This window comes from Pristis pectinata, chromosome 15 (assembly GCF_009764475.1).
Source record: "Pristis pectinata isolate sPriPec2 chromosome 15, sPriPec2.1.pri, whole genome shotgun sequence".
In the NCBI taxonomy this organism is placed as follows: Eukaryota; Metazoa; Chordata; class Chondrichthyes; order Rhinopristiformes; family Pristidae; genus Pristis; species Pristis pectinata.
Window position 1 is genome coordinate 16112301 of NC_067419.1, and position 17199 is coordinate 16129499.

The 17199-nt window shown below is 36.5% G+C and overlaps 1 protein-coding gene across 7 annotated transcripts in view; it reads left to right on the forward strand.

The window, feature by feature from the left end:
* Positions 1-15837, forward strand: part of nup50 (nucleoporin 50) — a 51689-nt gene extending 35852 nt beyond the window's left edge. For all 7 annotated transcript variants that reach the window (XM_052030266.1, XM_052030268.1, XM_052030269.1 and 4 more), the window contains 3 exons: positions 1715-1796; positions 6849-6967; positions 9091-15837. In XM_052030266.1, the coding sequence (XP_051886226.1) occupies positions 1715-1796; positions 6849-6967; positions 9091-9302 (413 nt within the window). In that variant the 3' untranslated portion in view covers positions 9303-15837. The remainder of the gene's footprint in view (positions 1-1714; positions 1797-6848; positions 6968-9090) is intronic.
* The last annotated feature ends 1362 nt before the right edge of the window (positions 15838-17199 follow it).

Here is a 17199-nt window from a genome sequence, read left to right on the forward strand (position 1 = left end):
ATTATTATAAATGTAAATACATTTCTGCCATTCTTGTCATTTTTAATCTCCCTGAGAGTCATTTTTGCTACTTTTTCCCTAGAACTGGAAATGAATAGATGTCAATATCTGCTTTTGTCCATCATCCAAGCATTTACCTATGATCCCATATCAACTCAACTTTATTCATCCACCTGCCTAATCTTGTTACCTTACTACCTTTCTGATCTGCTAACCGTGGAAATAAATTCCACTTCCATACAATTTTTGTACAGAAAGATGTTTTCAGGCCTCTGTTCAAAACCTTAAATTATTATAATCTGGATCTTTCAACTATTGGAGAGATGGTGTGCTTCAATCTGCCCTAATAATATTACCTGGTAAACTTGATCAATGATAAAGGTTCACTCATTTAGGCTCGCTACATCTGTCTGTTATTATAGCTAATAATGGTCGTCTGCTGCTGCAAGAAAAGCTATCCTAATTGTGCCATGGCAGTTCAGTTTTTCCAGACATAAGCTTGTCTGCTTTTGCCAATCAATGTGTAAGATAAAATACCCCATGAAAATCATCATGCATTTTGCTATATGATCTACTTTCCGTATTAATGCATTCTGCCACTATGCAGTTGCCATCAGGAACCCAATACACAACAACCACTCTTAACTTTTTTGTTCTTTCCTTTAAAGTTGCCAATTCCTGTATGCTCCCAGTTATATCATCTCTTGCCATTAAAGTGATTTTATTATTTATCATTAGGGCTACATCCTTATCTTTGCTGCTGAATTGTAACCAGGTTTATTTTGTTCCCAGAACTTACTATCTTGCATGACTACCAAACTGAATTTGTACCTGCAGATCCCTCATTTGTTCCTTGTACTCTGTGCAAGTGCTTATTCTGGCCACACACTCGAGCCTGGTGTTCTGTCCTAATGTTTTACTTGTCCCATCAACCACATGTTACCCACTTCACCAGCCTGTATCCTTGTTGGCTTCAGCTTTTATCTGCTTATTATCCATGAACATAAGAAACAGGAGCAGGAATATACCACTCAATCCCTCAAGCATGCCCCACCATTCAATATGATCTTCCCCAGGCCTCATTTGTGCCTGTTTCCTATTGCCCTCATTACTCTGATCTTTCAAAGATGTACTTGTGTCCTCCTTTAAATGCCCCCAATGATCCAGCCTACATAACCCTCTAAGGAAGAGCATTCCAGGGGTTCAGAACCCTACCTTGGATCCCTTTTCTGCACTACAAGGAAAAGGAAGATTGTATTTATTGTTATTTCATTTCAGATTGTTATTAAGAATAATGAAGTTTTAGATTTAAATGTTATTAATTCACAGATTTTATGGGGTGGGAATAACTGATGGATTTGCTGGGAACACCCACATTGCATGAATGTACAAGAACCCAGGCGTACTCCACTTTTGAAATTGGCACTGGTAGTCCATTTTTAAATATATAATTTTAAATTATGATCTTAAAAGCAAAATGCATAGAGGATCGTAAATGTGCTAATTGTTTACAATAGAGTGATTAAAAATTCATATAAGTGTGTTTCACCATTAATAATATTGTAATACAGCCCAATTTTGCACATTTTTCTTGTAGCAAGGAGAAGGTTATTTTGTCCATTTTGCTCATGCTTATTGACTTAGTCATTTTTCTTAGTTTTTGTATCCATTGTTGTCACATTTTTAAGACCTTGCTGCTTATTCCAATTTGTAGATGAAAATGAAGAAGAGAGTGAAGAGCCTCCTAAACCAGTTGTAAATGAAATCAAGGAAGAAGATGCAATCTTTTCAAAGAAGTATGTAAAGTTATTTGAAGTATGTCATAATTGTTTTTGTGAATGGTACCTACTTGATTTAGATCTATGCCCTAGGTAATAAAGTAACATATCTGGTTTTGATTATCTTTTGGAGCTTGAGTATTTTTAAATGGATTTGGGGTCTATAGTGGGAAACCATTTTAAATATGTTTGCATTTGTCCTGCATGCAAGCATTTATCCTTGATCAGTTTAACCCCTTTTCTTTGATCCACCTGCCTATCATGATGGATTCTGTCTTGCTATTCCTGGAAATAAATTCCACTTCCATAGAACTATGTACAAAATGGTGTATCAGAATCAGATCTATTATCACTGATATATGGTGGTATGCATAAGTTTGAGCACCCCTGGTCAAAATTTCTGTTACTGTGAATAGTTAAGTGAGTAGAAGATGAACTGATCTCCAAAAGTCATAAAATTAAAGATGAAACATTCTTTTCAACATTTTAAGCAAGATTAGTGTATTATTTTTATTTTGTACAATTTTAGAGTGAAAAAAGGAAAGGAGCACCATGCAAAAGTTTGGGCACTCCAAGAGATTTGAGCTCTCAGATAACTTTTACCACGGTCTCAGACCTTCATTAGCTTGTTAGGGCTATGGCTTGTTCACAGTCATCGTTAAGAAAGGCCAGGTGATGCAAATTTCAAAGCTTTATAAATACCCTGACTCCTCAAACCTTGTCCCAACAATCAGCAGCCATGGGATCCTCTAAGCAGCTGCCTAGCACTCTGAAAATTAAAATAAAAGATTCCCACAAAGCAGGAGAAGGCTATAAGAAGATAGCAAAGCATTTTCAGGTAGCTGTTTCCTCAGTTCATAATGTAATTAAGGAATGGCAGTTAACAGGAATGGTGGAGGTCAAGTTGAGGTCTGGTAGAGCAAGAAAACTTTCCGAGAGAACTGCTCGTAGGATTGTTAGAAAGGCAAATCAAAACCCCTGTTTGACTGCAAAAGACCTTCGGGAAGATTTAGCAGACTCTTGAGTGGTGGTGCACTGCTCTACTGTGCAGTGATACCTGCACAAATATGACCTTCATGGAAGAGTCATCAGAAGAAAACCTTTACTGCGTCCTCACCACAAAATTCAACGTCAGAAGTTTGCAAAGGAACATCTAAACAAGCCTGATGCATTTTGGAAACAAGTCCTGTGGACCGATGAAGTTAAAATAGAACTTTTTGGCCGCAATGAGCAAAGGTATGTTTGGAGAAAAAAGGGTGCAGAATTTCATGAAAAGAACACCTCTCCCACTGTTAAGCACGGAGGTGGATCGATCATGCTTTGGGCTTGTGTCGCAGCCAGTGGCACAGGGAACATTTCACTGGTAGAGGGAAGAATGAATTCAATTAAATACCAGCAAATTCTGGAAGCAAACATCACACCATCTGTTTAAAAAAAATACTGAAGATGAAAACAGGATGGCTTCTACAACAGGATAACGATCCTAAACACACCTCAAAATCCACAATGGACTACCTCAAGAGGCACAAGCTGAAGGTTATGCCATGGCCCTCACAGTCCCCTGACCTAAACATCATCGAAAATCTGTGGATAGACCTCAAAAGAGCAGTGCATGCAAGATGGCCCAAGAATCTCACAGAATGAGAAGCCTTTTGCAAGGAAGAATGGGCAAAAATCCCCCAAACAAGAATTGAAAGACTCTCAGCTGGCTACAGAAAGCATTTACAAGCTGTGATACTTGCCAAAGGGGGTGTTACTAAGTACTGACCATGCAGGGTGTCCAAACTTTTGTTTCGGGCCCTTTTCCTTTTTTGTTATTTTGAAACTGTAAAAGACGGAAATAAAAAAGTAATCTTGCTTAAAATATTTAACTTTATGCCTTTTGGAAATCAGGTCATCTTTTACTCGTTTAGCTATTCACAGTAACACAGATTTTGACCAGGGGTGCCCAAACTTTTGCATGCCACTGTATGACGTGAAACTTGTTGTTTTGCTGCAACAGTGCAGTGCAAAGACATAAAAATCTATAAATTAAGAAAATAAATAGTGCAAAAAAAAGGAATAACGAGGTTGTGTTCATGGGTTTATGGACTGTTCAGAAATCTGATGGCAGAGCTGTTCCTGAATTGTTGAGTATGGGTCTTTGGGCTCCTGTATCTCCTCTGTTCTCCTGAACCTCCTGGTCTCTGTTCTAAATCTTTAAGTATTGTATTTGAACCCTACTGGAAATGGTCAGCCTCTATCTGCCTTCGTAATATTAGTTCATAATTTGCACGGTTTTAATCAAAGAACAGCATACTCTGGTCAAGTTTTTGCAAAGGCATGTTCCCCTTGTTGCTCTCTATATTCTATTACTTTGTTGATGTAAAGCTTAAAATTCTTTTTACAACACAAATGAAGATCATTTGGCCCATCTGATTCATGCAGCTCTCAGCAGTGCAATCCCATCAATCCCATTTTCTGTTGTCTCGTTTCCTTCCAGCCCTGCAACTTTCTCTCACTTGCCCACCAACTCTCCTTTGACTCTTTTGCCACTGTCCTACACTAGGGGTAATTAATAGTGGCCAATTAACCTGCCAGCACATCTTTGGAATGGGAGAAAATCAGACACCCAGGGGAAACCCACAGAGTCATGTGGAGAACCTGCAAACACCACACAGACTGCTGGAGGTCGGGATCAAACCAAGGCTGTTAGAGCTGTGAGGTAGTAGCATTAACTGCAATGCCATTGTACTGCTGTAGCTTTTATTGATGCCTTATTAAACTCATGAACTGAAATATTAACTGTTTCTCTTTCCATAGATGTTGCCTGACCTGCTGTGTTCTAGCATTTTCTGTTTCTGTCACGCTCACCTGCTTACAAATTTCCCTGTGATAATCTCATGTATTGGAATTTGTCAAAAATTTTCTGCAGGTCCATGCACAATACATCCACTACCTTTATCCCATCTTACAAGTTTTTCTCAGAATTCTTCACTATTTATAAAGAGAATTGTCCTTTTGGTGTAGATTAATTCTCACCATTTTCTCTTTATTTAAATATGTGATAATTTCACCCTTAATTGAAGACACTGAAATTTCCTCAACCATGAATGTTAAGCTAATTGAGGCGTGATTACTCTTTCCCCCTTTATAAGAATGGATGCTTCAATGTCCACTTTCCAGACCTTTGACACACAATTACAGTAAGGCCCTGAAATATTCAGAGGGCTCTGCAATTTCCTCCTGATCTCCCTTTGGCTCCTAGGATGTGTTTTGTAAGATTCTCACAATTAATATTCCTTTAGCTGAACTAACCAGTGTACAAAAAAATTATTCATAATGTAACTCAACTCATTCTCAAGTATTTCATCACTTGCATTCCTTTCCAATCTCTTTCCCTGCCTAGTGGGCTGGTCCAAATGTTAAGGCACATGGGATCCAAAATTGGCTTGGGGATAAGTGCCTTAGGATAATGGTGGAAGTCTTTCTGATTGGAAGTCTGGATTAGTGGTACATACCACAGGGACTGGGACTTTGACAGTTTGTGACTCATATTAACAACTTGGATGTGAACTAATGAAGAAGAATAATTGACAAGTTTGCAGACAACATAAAAAATGGTGGTGTTGTGGATAGCAAGAAACATTGTCAAGGACTACAGTAGAGCAGCGTGTTGGCAGATGGAATTTAATCCCAATAAGTGTAGGTGATATATTTTGGGAAATCAAATAGGGATGGGACAGTAAATGGTAGGGCATTAAGGAAGGTTGACGAACAGAGAGACTCGGGGGTCCAAGTCCGTAGTTCCCTAAATGTGGCAACATGGGTTGATGGAGTGGTGAAGGAAGCATTTGGCATGCTTGCCTCATAGGTTGTGCCATAGAATATAAGAATTGAGACATGATGTTGCAGTTTTACAAAATGCTGATCAGGCCACACTTGGATTGCAGTTCTGGTTGCCATACTATAGGAAAGTTGTGATTGCGCTGGAGAGAGTGCAGAGAAGATTCACTAGGATGTTGCCTGGATTGGAGACTTTCATTATGGGGAGAGAGTGGATAGGGTGGGCTTATTTACCCTGCAGCAAAGGAAGCTGAGGGGTGACCTGATAGAAGTATCTAAGATTATAAGAGGCATAGATAGGATAGATGGTCAAAATCTCTTAACCCCATGGTGGGGGTATCAAAAACGAGAGGACATAGGCTTAGGCGAGAGGTAGGATATTTAAAGGGGATCAGAGTGGCAAGTTTTTTTTAACATAGGGAATGGTTGACATTGGAACACACTGCCAAAGGAGTTGGTGGAATCAGATACAATTACTACGTTTAGGAGGCATTTAGACAGGTACTTAAATAGGCAAGGCATAGGGATATGGTCTTAATGAGGGTAGGTGGGCAAAATAGTTCACCCTGATTTGATGGGCGGAAGTATAATTCTTTGACTCTCAAAAGCTATCAAAAATACTTAATCGTTGCCTACACGTTGACAATTCTTTTTACTTTGACATTCCAGGTCAATTTTCACTTTAAATTTATTTTGAAAAAATATTTCACTGTCTGTGCTGTTTTTCTTTGCAATATTTTTCACCCCCCTTGAAGAAAAAACGTTCATTTAAATGTTACTTTTCACAATCATAGGGCATCCGAAACTCTTTGGAACTAATAGTGGACTTCTGAATTGATTATTAATTGTCAAAACAAATTCTTCTGGGTCTCAAACCCAGCTTTTGAGCACTGGGGTATTCTCTGAATTGATCCAACAAGCTGTTAGTTTGTATTAGACAGCTACAAACAGTTTAAGAGGAGCACCCACCAGTACCTTCTTGGGGAGACCATCGATATCATAATAAATACAGGTCTTACTCACAATGCACATGTCCTGAAGCAAATTTTTGAAAGACACCCATTTTAAATGGGAATATAAAATGGGTGTCATTCAAAAATCTGGGAATGAATATGGGAATTTTATAAAGTTCTTGCGTGTCTGAAAATAGAATTTCAGTCTTAAATTGTGAAGCTCAGAATGAGTGTATCTTGTAGGATTGTGCTCAATATTATTAAGCTGAAATATTAAATTTTGCTTTTCCAGGTGTAAAATGTTCTACAAGAAGGATGGGGATTTCAAAGATAAAGGAATTGGTACAATCCATTTAAAACCTGTGGCAGATCAAAAATTTCAGTTGTTGGTACGAGCAGATACTAATCTAGGTGAGTTAATTAGCATCTATGATTCACATCAATAAATTAATTATGTAGCAGTAATACTTTATACAAAATCTAGTAGGCAGCTCCAGCAATGGAAGATTTTGCATCTTAAACGTGATAATCAAATGCCAGGTATAGCCGTCTAAGACAATAACTAACCATCTCCTTTCAATGTTTTTGACATAGGGGACTTCCCAAAATCAGCATCTTGTGGAACTCCATTGACCTATCTTAACTTGACCAGTCATATAAATAGCTTGACTGCATTGAGTGTCTCATCTTCTGATTCACCAAAGGTTTTCCAACTCAAATAAGGCAGCAGTCAACGGAGTAATGGAATACTGTGCACTTACCAACAACAATAAAGGTCAATGCCATCAGAGCAGATGAGCCCACATGATTGGCACCATGTTAAAACTTTACTGCCTTCACTAGAGATGTACGAGATGTACTGCTGCAACTCTCCAAACCTTTGACAGCATCTCCCAAACTTTTCTGTACTACTTAAAAGGCCAAGTTGCCAGCCATCCCAATCTGCAGATGTGTCACAAGCCCTTCACTTGCTGGGTCAAAATCTTAGAGTTCTCTTCCCTAACAGGTTTGTGGCAGTGTCTTTAACAGACAAGCTATAGAAGGTTCGGGTGTCAACATGGCACTATCATCTCGAGAACAATTAGCAATGACAGTGATGCCCAGGTCCCATGAGCAAAAGAATAAAATCCCTTTGCTTTTCCCCACCACCCTTCACTTGTAAACCAAATTGGAAAACCAGCAAATTCCACTGTAGTTCTCGTGTTAGCAATACAAGGCCCTTTGGGTGCTGCTTGATGTCCACTAGCATGAATTCATTGTATTTTATGGAGTTGCTGCATCTTAACTCGTCTGTTCTCTAAAACCTCTATGTTTCAATTTATTTTCAAAAATATACTTCTATTTATATAATGCAGGACATTCCTTTATGGGACTATTCAGTGTTCTGAGCATATTATTACATTTACTTTTATTTACATCAGGTCAATATGGTATCAATTATTCTTTCCCAAACTTTCCATCAGCAATAGGTTTGAGAGGATTTTATGAAGGGCCCAGTGACATGAGGGCTCTCTGCTATGGAAGCTTCAGTTTGTCCCTCAGCACATAGTCCTGCAGTCTGGAATGTTCTAGTCTGCAGCATTCAATTTTGGATTGCTCCTTGCACTAGAAGACCAGCAGCTTTCAGACAGACCCAAGTACATCTTTTATTGAGTCAAATGATATTCCAGCAGCACTTGATGTTTGTCTCAATATATGTCCCTGGAACGGCCCAATGAGCATTTTGTCCTGTGTTATGCAACTGATCAGAAAAAAAACAGCACAAAGACCACTGCTTCCCTTCCCAAATCTTCTTGGCAAACGCACACTCCAGAAGATGTGTGATGGTCTCATCCACACCAGGCCACCTTGCAGGCAGCATACTGTGGGTTTGACACTCTTGGCTGTGCATGAGGATTTTATAGGGAGGACCCAGAACCAGCCGAGGAACACCTTACTCATGTATGATTAAAAAGTTACCTTGGTACAATGCTTAAAAGCCTTTGGAAATCATATGAGGGAGGGAGGAAATCTAAACAATTTAAGATGAGATTCAATATATTTCATTAGCAATAGTTACATATTACTAGGTGGATTGCTTTTTGGAAAAGCCATTCAGGGGTCATTTGGCTGATTGGCCTCCTTTTATGCATTATTCTGTAATTGATATTATACATAGATTTATTAACTGAAAATTGGCAATAGAATATATCTTGTCCAGCATAAAATACAAACTATTTAAGGGAGTAAACCAAGAGAACCTGTGGTCCATTTATAAATCTAATGCTTTGTTTCAGCTGAAAGATTTTTTACTGAGTTTGAGTAAGTAAGTTGCCTTTTAAATTAAGAGTAATCTATGAATACAGATGGTGGAAAACTATTTCCATCAGTTGATAAGTCATTAAAAAGATGGCATTGAATAAAATTTAATGGAAGGAGAATCTCTAATTTATTTTCAAGAGGAGATGCATCTTGAAAATGTCCTTGTACATGAGAATAGGATTATGGGAAATTGCAAGAGTTTAAAGGCTTCCAACTTTTGTTTTCTTGACCAGGTAATATTTTACTGAACATTATGCTTCATCCATCACTGCCTTGTACAAGAACAGGAAAAAACAACATTCTTCTCGTCTGTGTTCCCAATCCTCCCATTGATGAGAAAAATCCTGATACTGCTATGCCAATTTTGATCCGTGTGAAAACTACTCAGGATGCGGACGAGCTTCACAAAATTATTACTGAGAAAAAGGCTGCACATCAAGTGTAATAGGTGCTCTATCTGATAGTGTAAACAAGTTTTGCCAAGTTGCTGCTACGGTCTTTAATTCTCAATTATTTTTAAAATAAAATGTTTCTGGTTGAGGAAATTATAATGGTTAGGCAGATTGCACTTGAGTGCTTTCATTCTGATAGGGACATCCCTAGGTATTGTCCTTTTTACATGTACTGAAGTTATTTTCTGTGTACAATTGTGGCCTGACCTGATTTTTAGCAGCATAGATAAATCATTTAGACCACAAGTTTGATAAATGGGGCCAGTATGTTTAATAACCTGACAACCCATGTCATGAAAAAATCTGTGTGCTAACCTAGAGGGTTGGAATTATTCTGCTTACATTCAAACTTTCTATTCCACTTTCTTCTGGTTTCTAGTGTAGATCATAATGCAAGCAACAGGAATAATGTTTTAAACATCTCTAATTGGACTATTGTAGAAATTTACTTTTGCCCCCACTTCATTTCCAAAAAAACCAGTTGAGTATCCCTGTTTACCAGTGAGAAAGCACGTGAGATTCGCATCGAATATTAGAATAAGGTAAAATGATAAGCCTAAGAGAGCTTGGAAACTGAAGTGAGCAGGGAAGGGGTAAAGAAAAAACAACTAAAGTAAAATCAAACAGCAATTAGTGGATTGAAAAGATTCTGCAAGTACAATGAAGTGAAATTAGGACATAACCGGTGAATGGAACTGGTGAATAAATAAATGTTGGATTCTTGCTGTTTCCCCTAAATTTTCTTGTAGCTGTCCATTTTAACGACTTGTAAGCCACACAATTTTCATTTCATATCATAAAATTGTAATAAAAACAACATTGTCTGTTGATTTGTTGAGCTTGATTCTTAATTTATGCATAATCTGATAAATTTAATTTGCTGCAAGAAAAGTATTGTTAGACCATATACGAATGCATCTCAGATTGGTGTGGTAAATTTGGCCAAAGCCATGGTTTCATGCCATACTTTCCTATTACAGAAACTCTCTTGAAGATAACCTGATATCATAAACCAATCTCCATGGTTGAACATTACCTGTTTCAACAAAATATATTGTACAAGACAAGCTAATTTGACATATTTTACAGATTTTCATTTTTCCTCATTATATGTGTCCTGTAATGCAAAGCTATTTTGTTTGGAGATCTTTTGGAGAGCATATTTATCTGAACTTTTAAGGCAAACAGTCTGTATGTTTTGGGGTTTATGGGTCTTGAAAGCCAGTGATAGGCAGTTGTTGAAGAGATATATCAGTGGGACCGCTTTAGAAATTGGTTCGTAGCAGTTAAATTTGAATTGTATTTAAATAAGCAGATATAACCAATAAGAACAATTATAGTTCTTGAATCCCAAATATCAAAGCTGAGCTGCATTTTGGATGATTGTACTGATCAGGGAATCCTTCAAGAGATGGAAAATAAGCATCAATTTTAAATATTCCTAGGATAAATCAAGCTTGAGAGCTTTGTCATGGTCTTAGTAACGTTTTTAAATGATGAATTTTAAAATGTTTTTAAAGTGATGTATAAAATAATTAGAAAGCTTACAAACTCAGTGCACAAATCTGTTATTGATCAGACATCAATCCATATAAACATTGCATATTTGAACCACAGACGTTAATGCTGAGCTTGACATTGGCCAGTTAACATGCCCAGTGATATCAAACAACAGGACATTATTTTGATCATTTGGCATCACTTTCCATTTGGGATCTCGGAGTCATTAGAAGGGCCGAGCCAAGAGTTCCTGCAGGCCAAATTTGGAAATCCATGTTTTATAGGCGGACTGGAGACGTGGTAAAAAATGCACAAGGATGATATCAAAAGTGAGTGGATGTACTTATTATAACAGAGTCATGGTGGGGGGTGGGTGCTATTTTCTCTGGGAAAGAAAGAAAGGAGATCACCTAATTGTGATTTTTTTTATATATCATTATGTAATGATTTAATGGGTGCTCATAGAGAAAATATTACCAATTGATGAGTCTGCAACTAGAGGAAGTGGGTAGAAAGTGGAATGCTTTACAGAGAGGAGTAATTGAGTAGCATAGTGAAATTTAAGCAGAAGATGCATAAGCACAAGGAAAAAAAGGAATTGATTGATATATTGACAGTTATCTGAAGAAGGGTGGGAGGAGACTCGTGAGGCAATAAACACCAGCATAGAGCTGTTGATTGTGTATAAACCAATCCATTGACATCATTAAATGGATCTAAAAGATGGCTTTTGTTTGAACTAATTTTGGTAAAATACTGTTTGCTGAAATCCTGCCATATAGTTATTTTAAAAATAATTCTTACAAATGCAGTTTACCAGTGAAAGTGTTAAACTTTTTTTTTGAGTTATATTGGCTTGGGAAAGATTATAACTCTTTATTTTTGCAATATTATCCATTCATTTGCAGAATCCTGGAGATTCCTAACGACTTTTTTTTTTAAATTGATGGCATTGGCTACATCTTTATCTTACAGACATGCAGGAATTTTTAAAATATTGCTATGCTATTTTGTGACTAGTTATTCAGTTTACCAGTTTGTTGAAGGCCCACAACTGTATAATCGCATGTGATCTGGTTTAATAAAATATGGGTTCTCACGTATGGGAAAATTCTCAACACCTTGGAGCCTTCCACATGAAGGACCTTGCCATCTTTACCTGCTGACTACGTTATTTTAAAAGCTTGAAGTAAAACTGCTTGTAACCTGTGATGGGCAACTTCTGAATTTATTTCTGAATTGCCAATACTACTTTGTGCAAAATAAAAATGCAAGTTGTAGTGAATCATCCTCCGACATAAACAATTTTGAATCAGATTGAGAATTTGTATGTTCTAATAGAAAAGATTTGTTTTGACACTGGGTTTTTTTTAACAGCTTTCCATGTTAAGGTTTAGTAAAAACTTATTGTTTCCATGTATGCAGCCTTGAAGCAAGTCACTTTTATTATTTATGAATGTTGCTAGGGTAATTGTTACAGCAAAATGACTTTTGGAAAGTATTTGCATCTTAAGCCAAAAGTCAAGCAATCCCATGAAGCAGAAACTAATTAATTCAAAAATTCAATAATGTGATTACTAGAAATCTGAAATTAAAACAGAAAAGGCCAGAAATATGCAATGGGTGAGACAGGATCTGTGGAGAAAGAAATTGTGTTAATGTATTATATTGATGACCTTGCAACAGTTCTGGAAAAAGTTACAGATTAATAGGTTTTGAGATGTACAGCTCTAGTGCAGGACATGCAGCTTGTGAGCCAGTACTGCCCATGAGACAGTTGTATCTGGACCATCTCTGAACAACAAGCTGCTGGTGCACACTTCACCAGTCACAGATGTAGGTTAAAAGTTGCATTCTGCCTTTTAAGTTGAACCTCCCCATATCTGTGTTACCCACAGATCTCCCAGCCAGCAGAAAGAAGAAATGCTCATCTCAGTTGGATTTAAACCTGTTTCCTGAACCTAGTGCCCTCAATCAGCTGTATCATTGTTCTTTTGTTGATACAGGTTATGGATGATCTTGCATATTTTGCAATTGTTTCTCTTATGAAACCAATTATTGATCTTGAGGAGAGAACTCTGCCAAGTCTCGTTTGATTTTTTTTTCTGTTTATCCCCCTTCAATAATTTTTCCCTTCCTTCCCAAGGATGTTTGCAGTGACAACATGTTCCACAAAACTGAAGCCCTCCAGAGCTTTGACAGCCAGTTAAGATGAGGTCTCAGTCTTGTTGACTGTCAAAGGTGAATTTTGATGAATATTTCTGAGACATTTTTAAATTTTGAATGATATTAATTTTGATAGTTCACAAATAATTACAGCTTTAAAAATAAACTTCAACTTAATTAATTTGTCACCTGAAACATACCCACCTTCCTAAGAGCTATTTTGTCCTCATTGAAATAAATGGAGTGGCTGAGCTGTGCAAGTTGTAACCAGGTACAAATTCAGCAGGCTGACTTCGGGACTACCTAATGCTTAAAGAAGTTAGCACTCTACCGTTGAACTCTATGGGGTGCCCAATATTGTAATGACAGCAGCACAGACCACCTGGGAATTTTGGATCTTTATAATCACATGAAGTGTTCCAGATTTTCAGTGTAGCCATTCCTGAAAAAGTTGTGTCCCACTGGTTCTGAGAAAGGGGGAACTTTTCACAATTACAATGAAAGATCAACCTAGAAGGGTAATTATTTATTCTCTATATAGATGCTGTCTGTCTGGCTATTGCCGGCATTTTCTGCCTTGTATCCAAATGGTGTGTTCTATAGAATATTTGGAAATAACGATAATGTGAATTATTTTGACTTCTATTTCCAAAATTGCTGCTGGTTTTGGTTGATGTTTTTTGACTTGTTTCTGTGAATTTATCGGATCAGCAATAGTATTGGACTCTCTTCCTGCTTAATGTAGCTAATGTAATCACATTTTTATTTGAAAAAAACTAAACATGACAGACTTCTGATTGACTTCTCGGAGGTTAGAAGCATCTACCACTATTCATATCTATTATGGGCTAACTGGACAATTAGAAAACATTTAGATCAGTTAGTACCATTCAAAAAAGTAGGCAAATTGATAGGTCTCCTATTCACGGTGCCTGATGAGCTTAGGGATGTGACTATGATAGGTTTTTAAATGTGCAAGAGTTGTCAACCAAAACTCTGCTTCCTTCCACAATGAAGCTTTCAAACATAAAATGTGTTCCCAGTTTATTTTATCATAGTTGCTTTTGATCCAGCTTCAGAAGTAATTTAAATTTAAAAGCAGAAGAGTCTTCTTTAAAGTCCTAGCTATGTGTAGAAATGGACTTTTTAATTTGTTCTTGCTTTCACAGGTGATTCTAATTTGGTTTCCTCCCTTGTACAAATCTGCTTCCAGTATAAATATACACATTTGTCAGTCATTGATTAGGAAATGCATTGAAAGCATCCATAATTCAAACTGAAAGTGAGAAAGAAAGCAATTTATTAGCATATTGCAAAGTAAAATACAGATGCATGTTCACCATGATTAGTTTTTTCTCTAAGATGTACATTTTAGGGATTTTTCACTTTGACATTCCAATTTGTGTTGAATAGCAGATTTGTGCTGCTAAATTTGGGATTCAGTAATAAGGGGAAGAAAGGCAAGGATATAATTAAGGGGCCATTTAATGATATAAAAAATATGCGATAAGGATGCTTAAGTGAGCAGTATGACTAAGAAATTGATGAAATTTATCCATTGCAAGCGTTCTGGGTACTGTGTACAGTAAAAGTGGTGACACTTTTTGTCAAATGGCATAGTTGAAAGCTTCTCAATATTACAGAAGGTGAAGTACTTTTATTCTAACTCTGCAATAAATGCCTCGGTTTGAAAAGACACAGATCATGTTTGGTTTCCAGCATCGTAATTCATATAAATGTAATCTGAATTGATAAATATTTGTTTTATATTACATTTTCAGATTACAAAATAAATGACTTTGAGACACAATTGTCTTGAATTTTTTGTTGGTATGCGGTTATCTTTCTAAAGATTCTAAATTTTTCTGTGTATTCTATCCTGTATTGCTTAATAAAAAGGATCCTTTTGTCTTGATTTTGGAATCATTAATGTGATGTTTTAACCATTTTACATTTTTTTAAAAAAAGAATCTTGTTGCTCAGTATCTAAATGCCTTTGTTGTAAAACTTGTGAAGATTTAGTTTTTAAATATTCCTTTCTCTATCTGATATATGTTTATTTAATGTAAGGAAATGCATACTTTGGTGAGGGGCAATTTTAATTTTATTTTGAATTAATTTAAGGACTAAGTGCTGTGTCTTAATTTAATTATTGTTTAACAAGGTGGTTATAGTTTTATTTGGTAAATGCACCTTTTACCAGTGCCCCACTCTGAAGAAATTTTGACTGGGAGCAAACGTTTGAATATTATTTGAACAAAGAATATTAATACACTACTGTCCTCAGAACATGTGGGCATATGGTTTATTAATGTTCCCTGACTTTGTGAAAGCTGCAAGCTCTCATTAAGTGTGCTTTCCATGAACAGCTAATAAACTATATTTTAAAGTGAATTGTCTTGTTGCAGGATATCAAATAAAAACCAGGTTTAAACACTTGAAAATAAAAATGTAAATCAGTAAGTATTTGCATGAATAAAATGTTTTCCCAGAGATGTTTCAATCCTCTTTTAAGGATGGTTGGTTTTGAAGATTTATGTAACACAATGTTTTTATGTGTCAGTAACATTTCTAATTTTTTTGACTATCACATGTTTATCAGGTAACAATTATTTTCTGTTTTATAGAACCATTGCAACAAGAGTAGGCTACGTATTCCCTCAATCCTGTTCTACCTTACAGTAACATCATGGTTGATCCATGATCCAACTCCAAATATTTGCTTTGCCCCATATGCCTTGATACTCTTGGTTAACAAAAATCTGTTTAAAAATTGAATGCTTGCATGGATATTGGTCTGCATTATATTGAATTCTCGTATCTCCACTTGCATTGAGAACTAACTGAGCTGTAAAAAAATAAAGAAAATTAGACCATCCTTCCTGCCCAAAACTTTTGTTTGTGAGGTAGTACGTTGAAGTGATGTTTGACTCATTTTTAAAATATAGCATAATGGTTTGAACCCAGGATATTTTAATGATTTTATCTTGAGTTCTTGGTATCGGGCATTTCTCAGAGGGAATACATTGTGGAAATGTACTTGTTCATCTTTTAACCTTCTCTGACTAATGACCACGTGTGAAAGAGGAGGAGAAATAGAAATGGGAATATAAAAATGAAAATAAAGTAAGTTAATAGCCATAGAAGTCCTGAAGATATGCTGGTAAGTTAATTGGCAACTATAAATTATCCCTTTGTATGGGTAAATAACCATCAATTCCCCTTTGATTCTTTGGCTGTGTGAAAGAGAATAAGTTTAGGGCCCTAGGGAAATAAGGAGATGGCAAATGGGACTGACGGGATGGTTCAGCTGGGACCTAGTGTAGACTTGATGGCCTGAATGGACTGTGGCATAACGAGTAATTGAACCATCTATTTGGATATATAATTATGGGTTTAATTATTAAAACAAAACAAGATTGTAAATTTGTTCATGGCAGTGATTAAACAATAGTTAGAAGTAAAATTTGCTCATTATTGAAAGGACATTAAAACCTGCACCTAGAAGTACAAACTGTAGATTGACTTCCCATTTTGCATTGTTGGCTATGCTTTGGATTAGGCATTAAACTCGCATACTAGGTACTAAAGATTACTCAACCCTATTTGAAAATGAGCAGGGAGAGTTCCAGTGCCAAAGTCAATATTCAACTCGTTGATTATGATAAAACAGATTAACTTCACATTCATCCCATCATTTCTCATGGCCTTTTGAAGTATATTGTTTTTGGATCATTTCACCCAAAAATTCTTGCTTCATATGATACATATACTCCAATTTCCAGTAAAAGAAATATTATTTCAAAGGCACAGTTCAGTAATAGTTTATCCTACATTTAACCCTTCTCTAACTGCTTTCCTCATTGTGTCAAGGAACCTTCCCACCTTCTCAACTCCAGCTTCTGTTTACAGCTTTTACAACCCCAGCTGAGTAGAAACCAAGGCAGTTTTTTCCCCCTGCCTTAGCCCAAGGGCATTTGATCCTTTTTGCAGAGTCCCGTCAACAACCCTGTCCAAACTTGGGTCATTTGGCTGAAACACAAGATCAAACTTGGAACCTTTTTGTTCCTAATATCTCATGTAATTGCTTTTAAAGCAAACTGAACAATCAGGGTAATTAGATTTTCTTTCTTTGAATGGTATCCATGCCTGCCTGTTAGTCGCTATTCAAATGAATGATAAATACTAAAGACAAATTATTCTGCTTGTCTGATATAGATGATT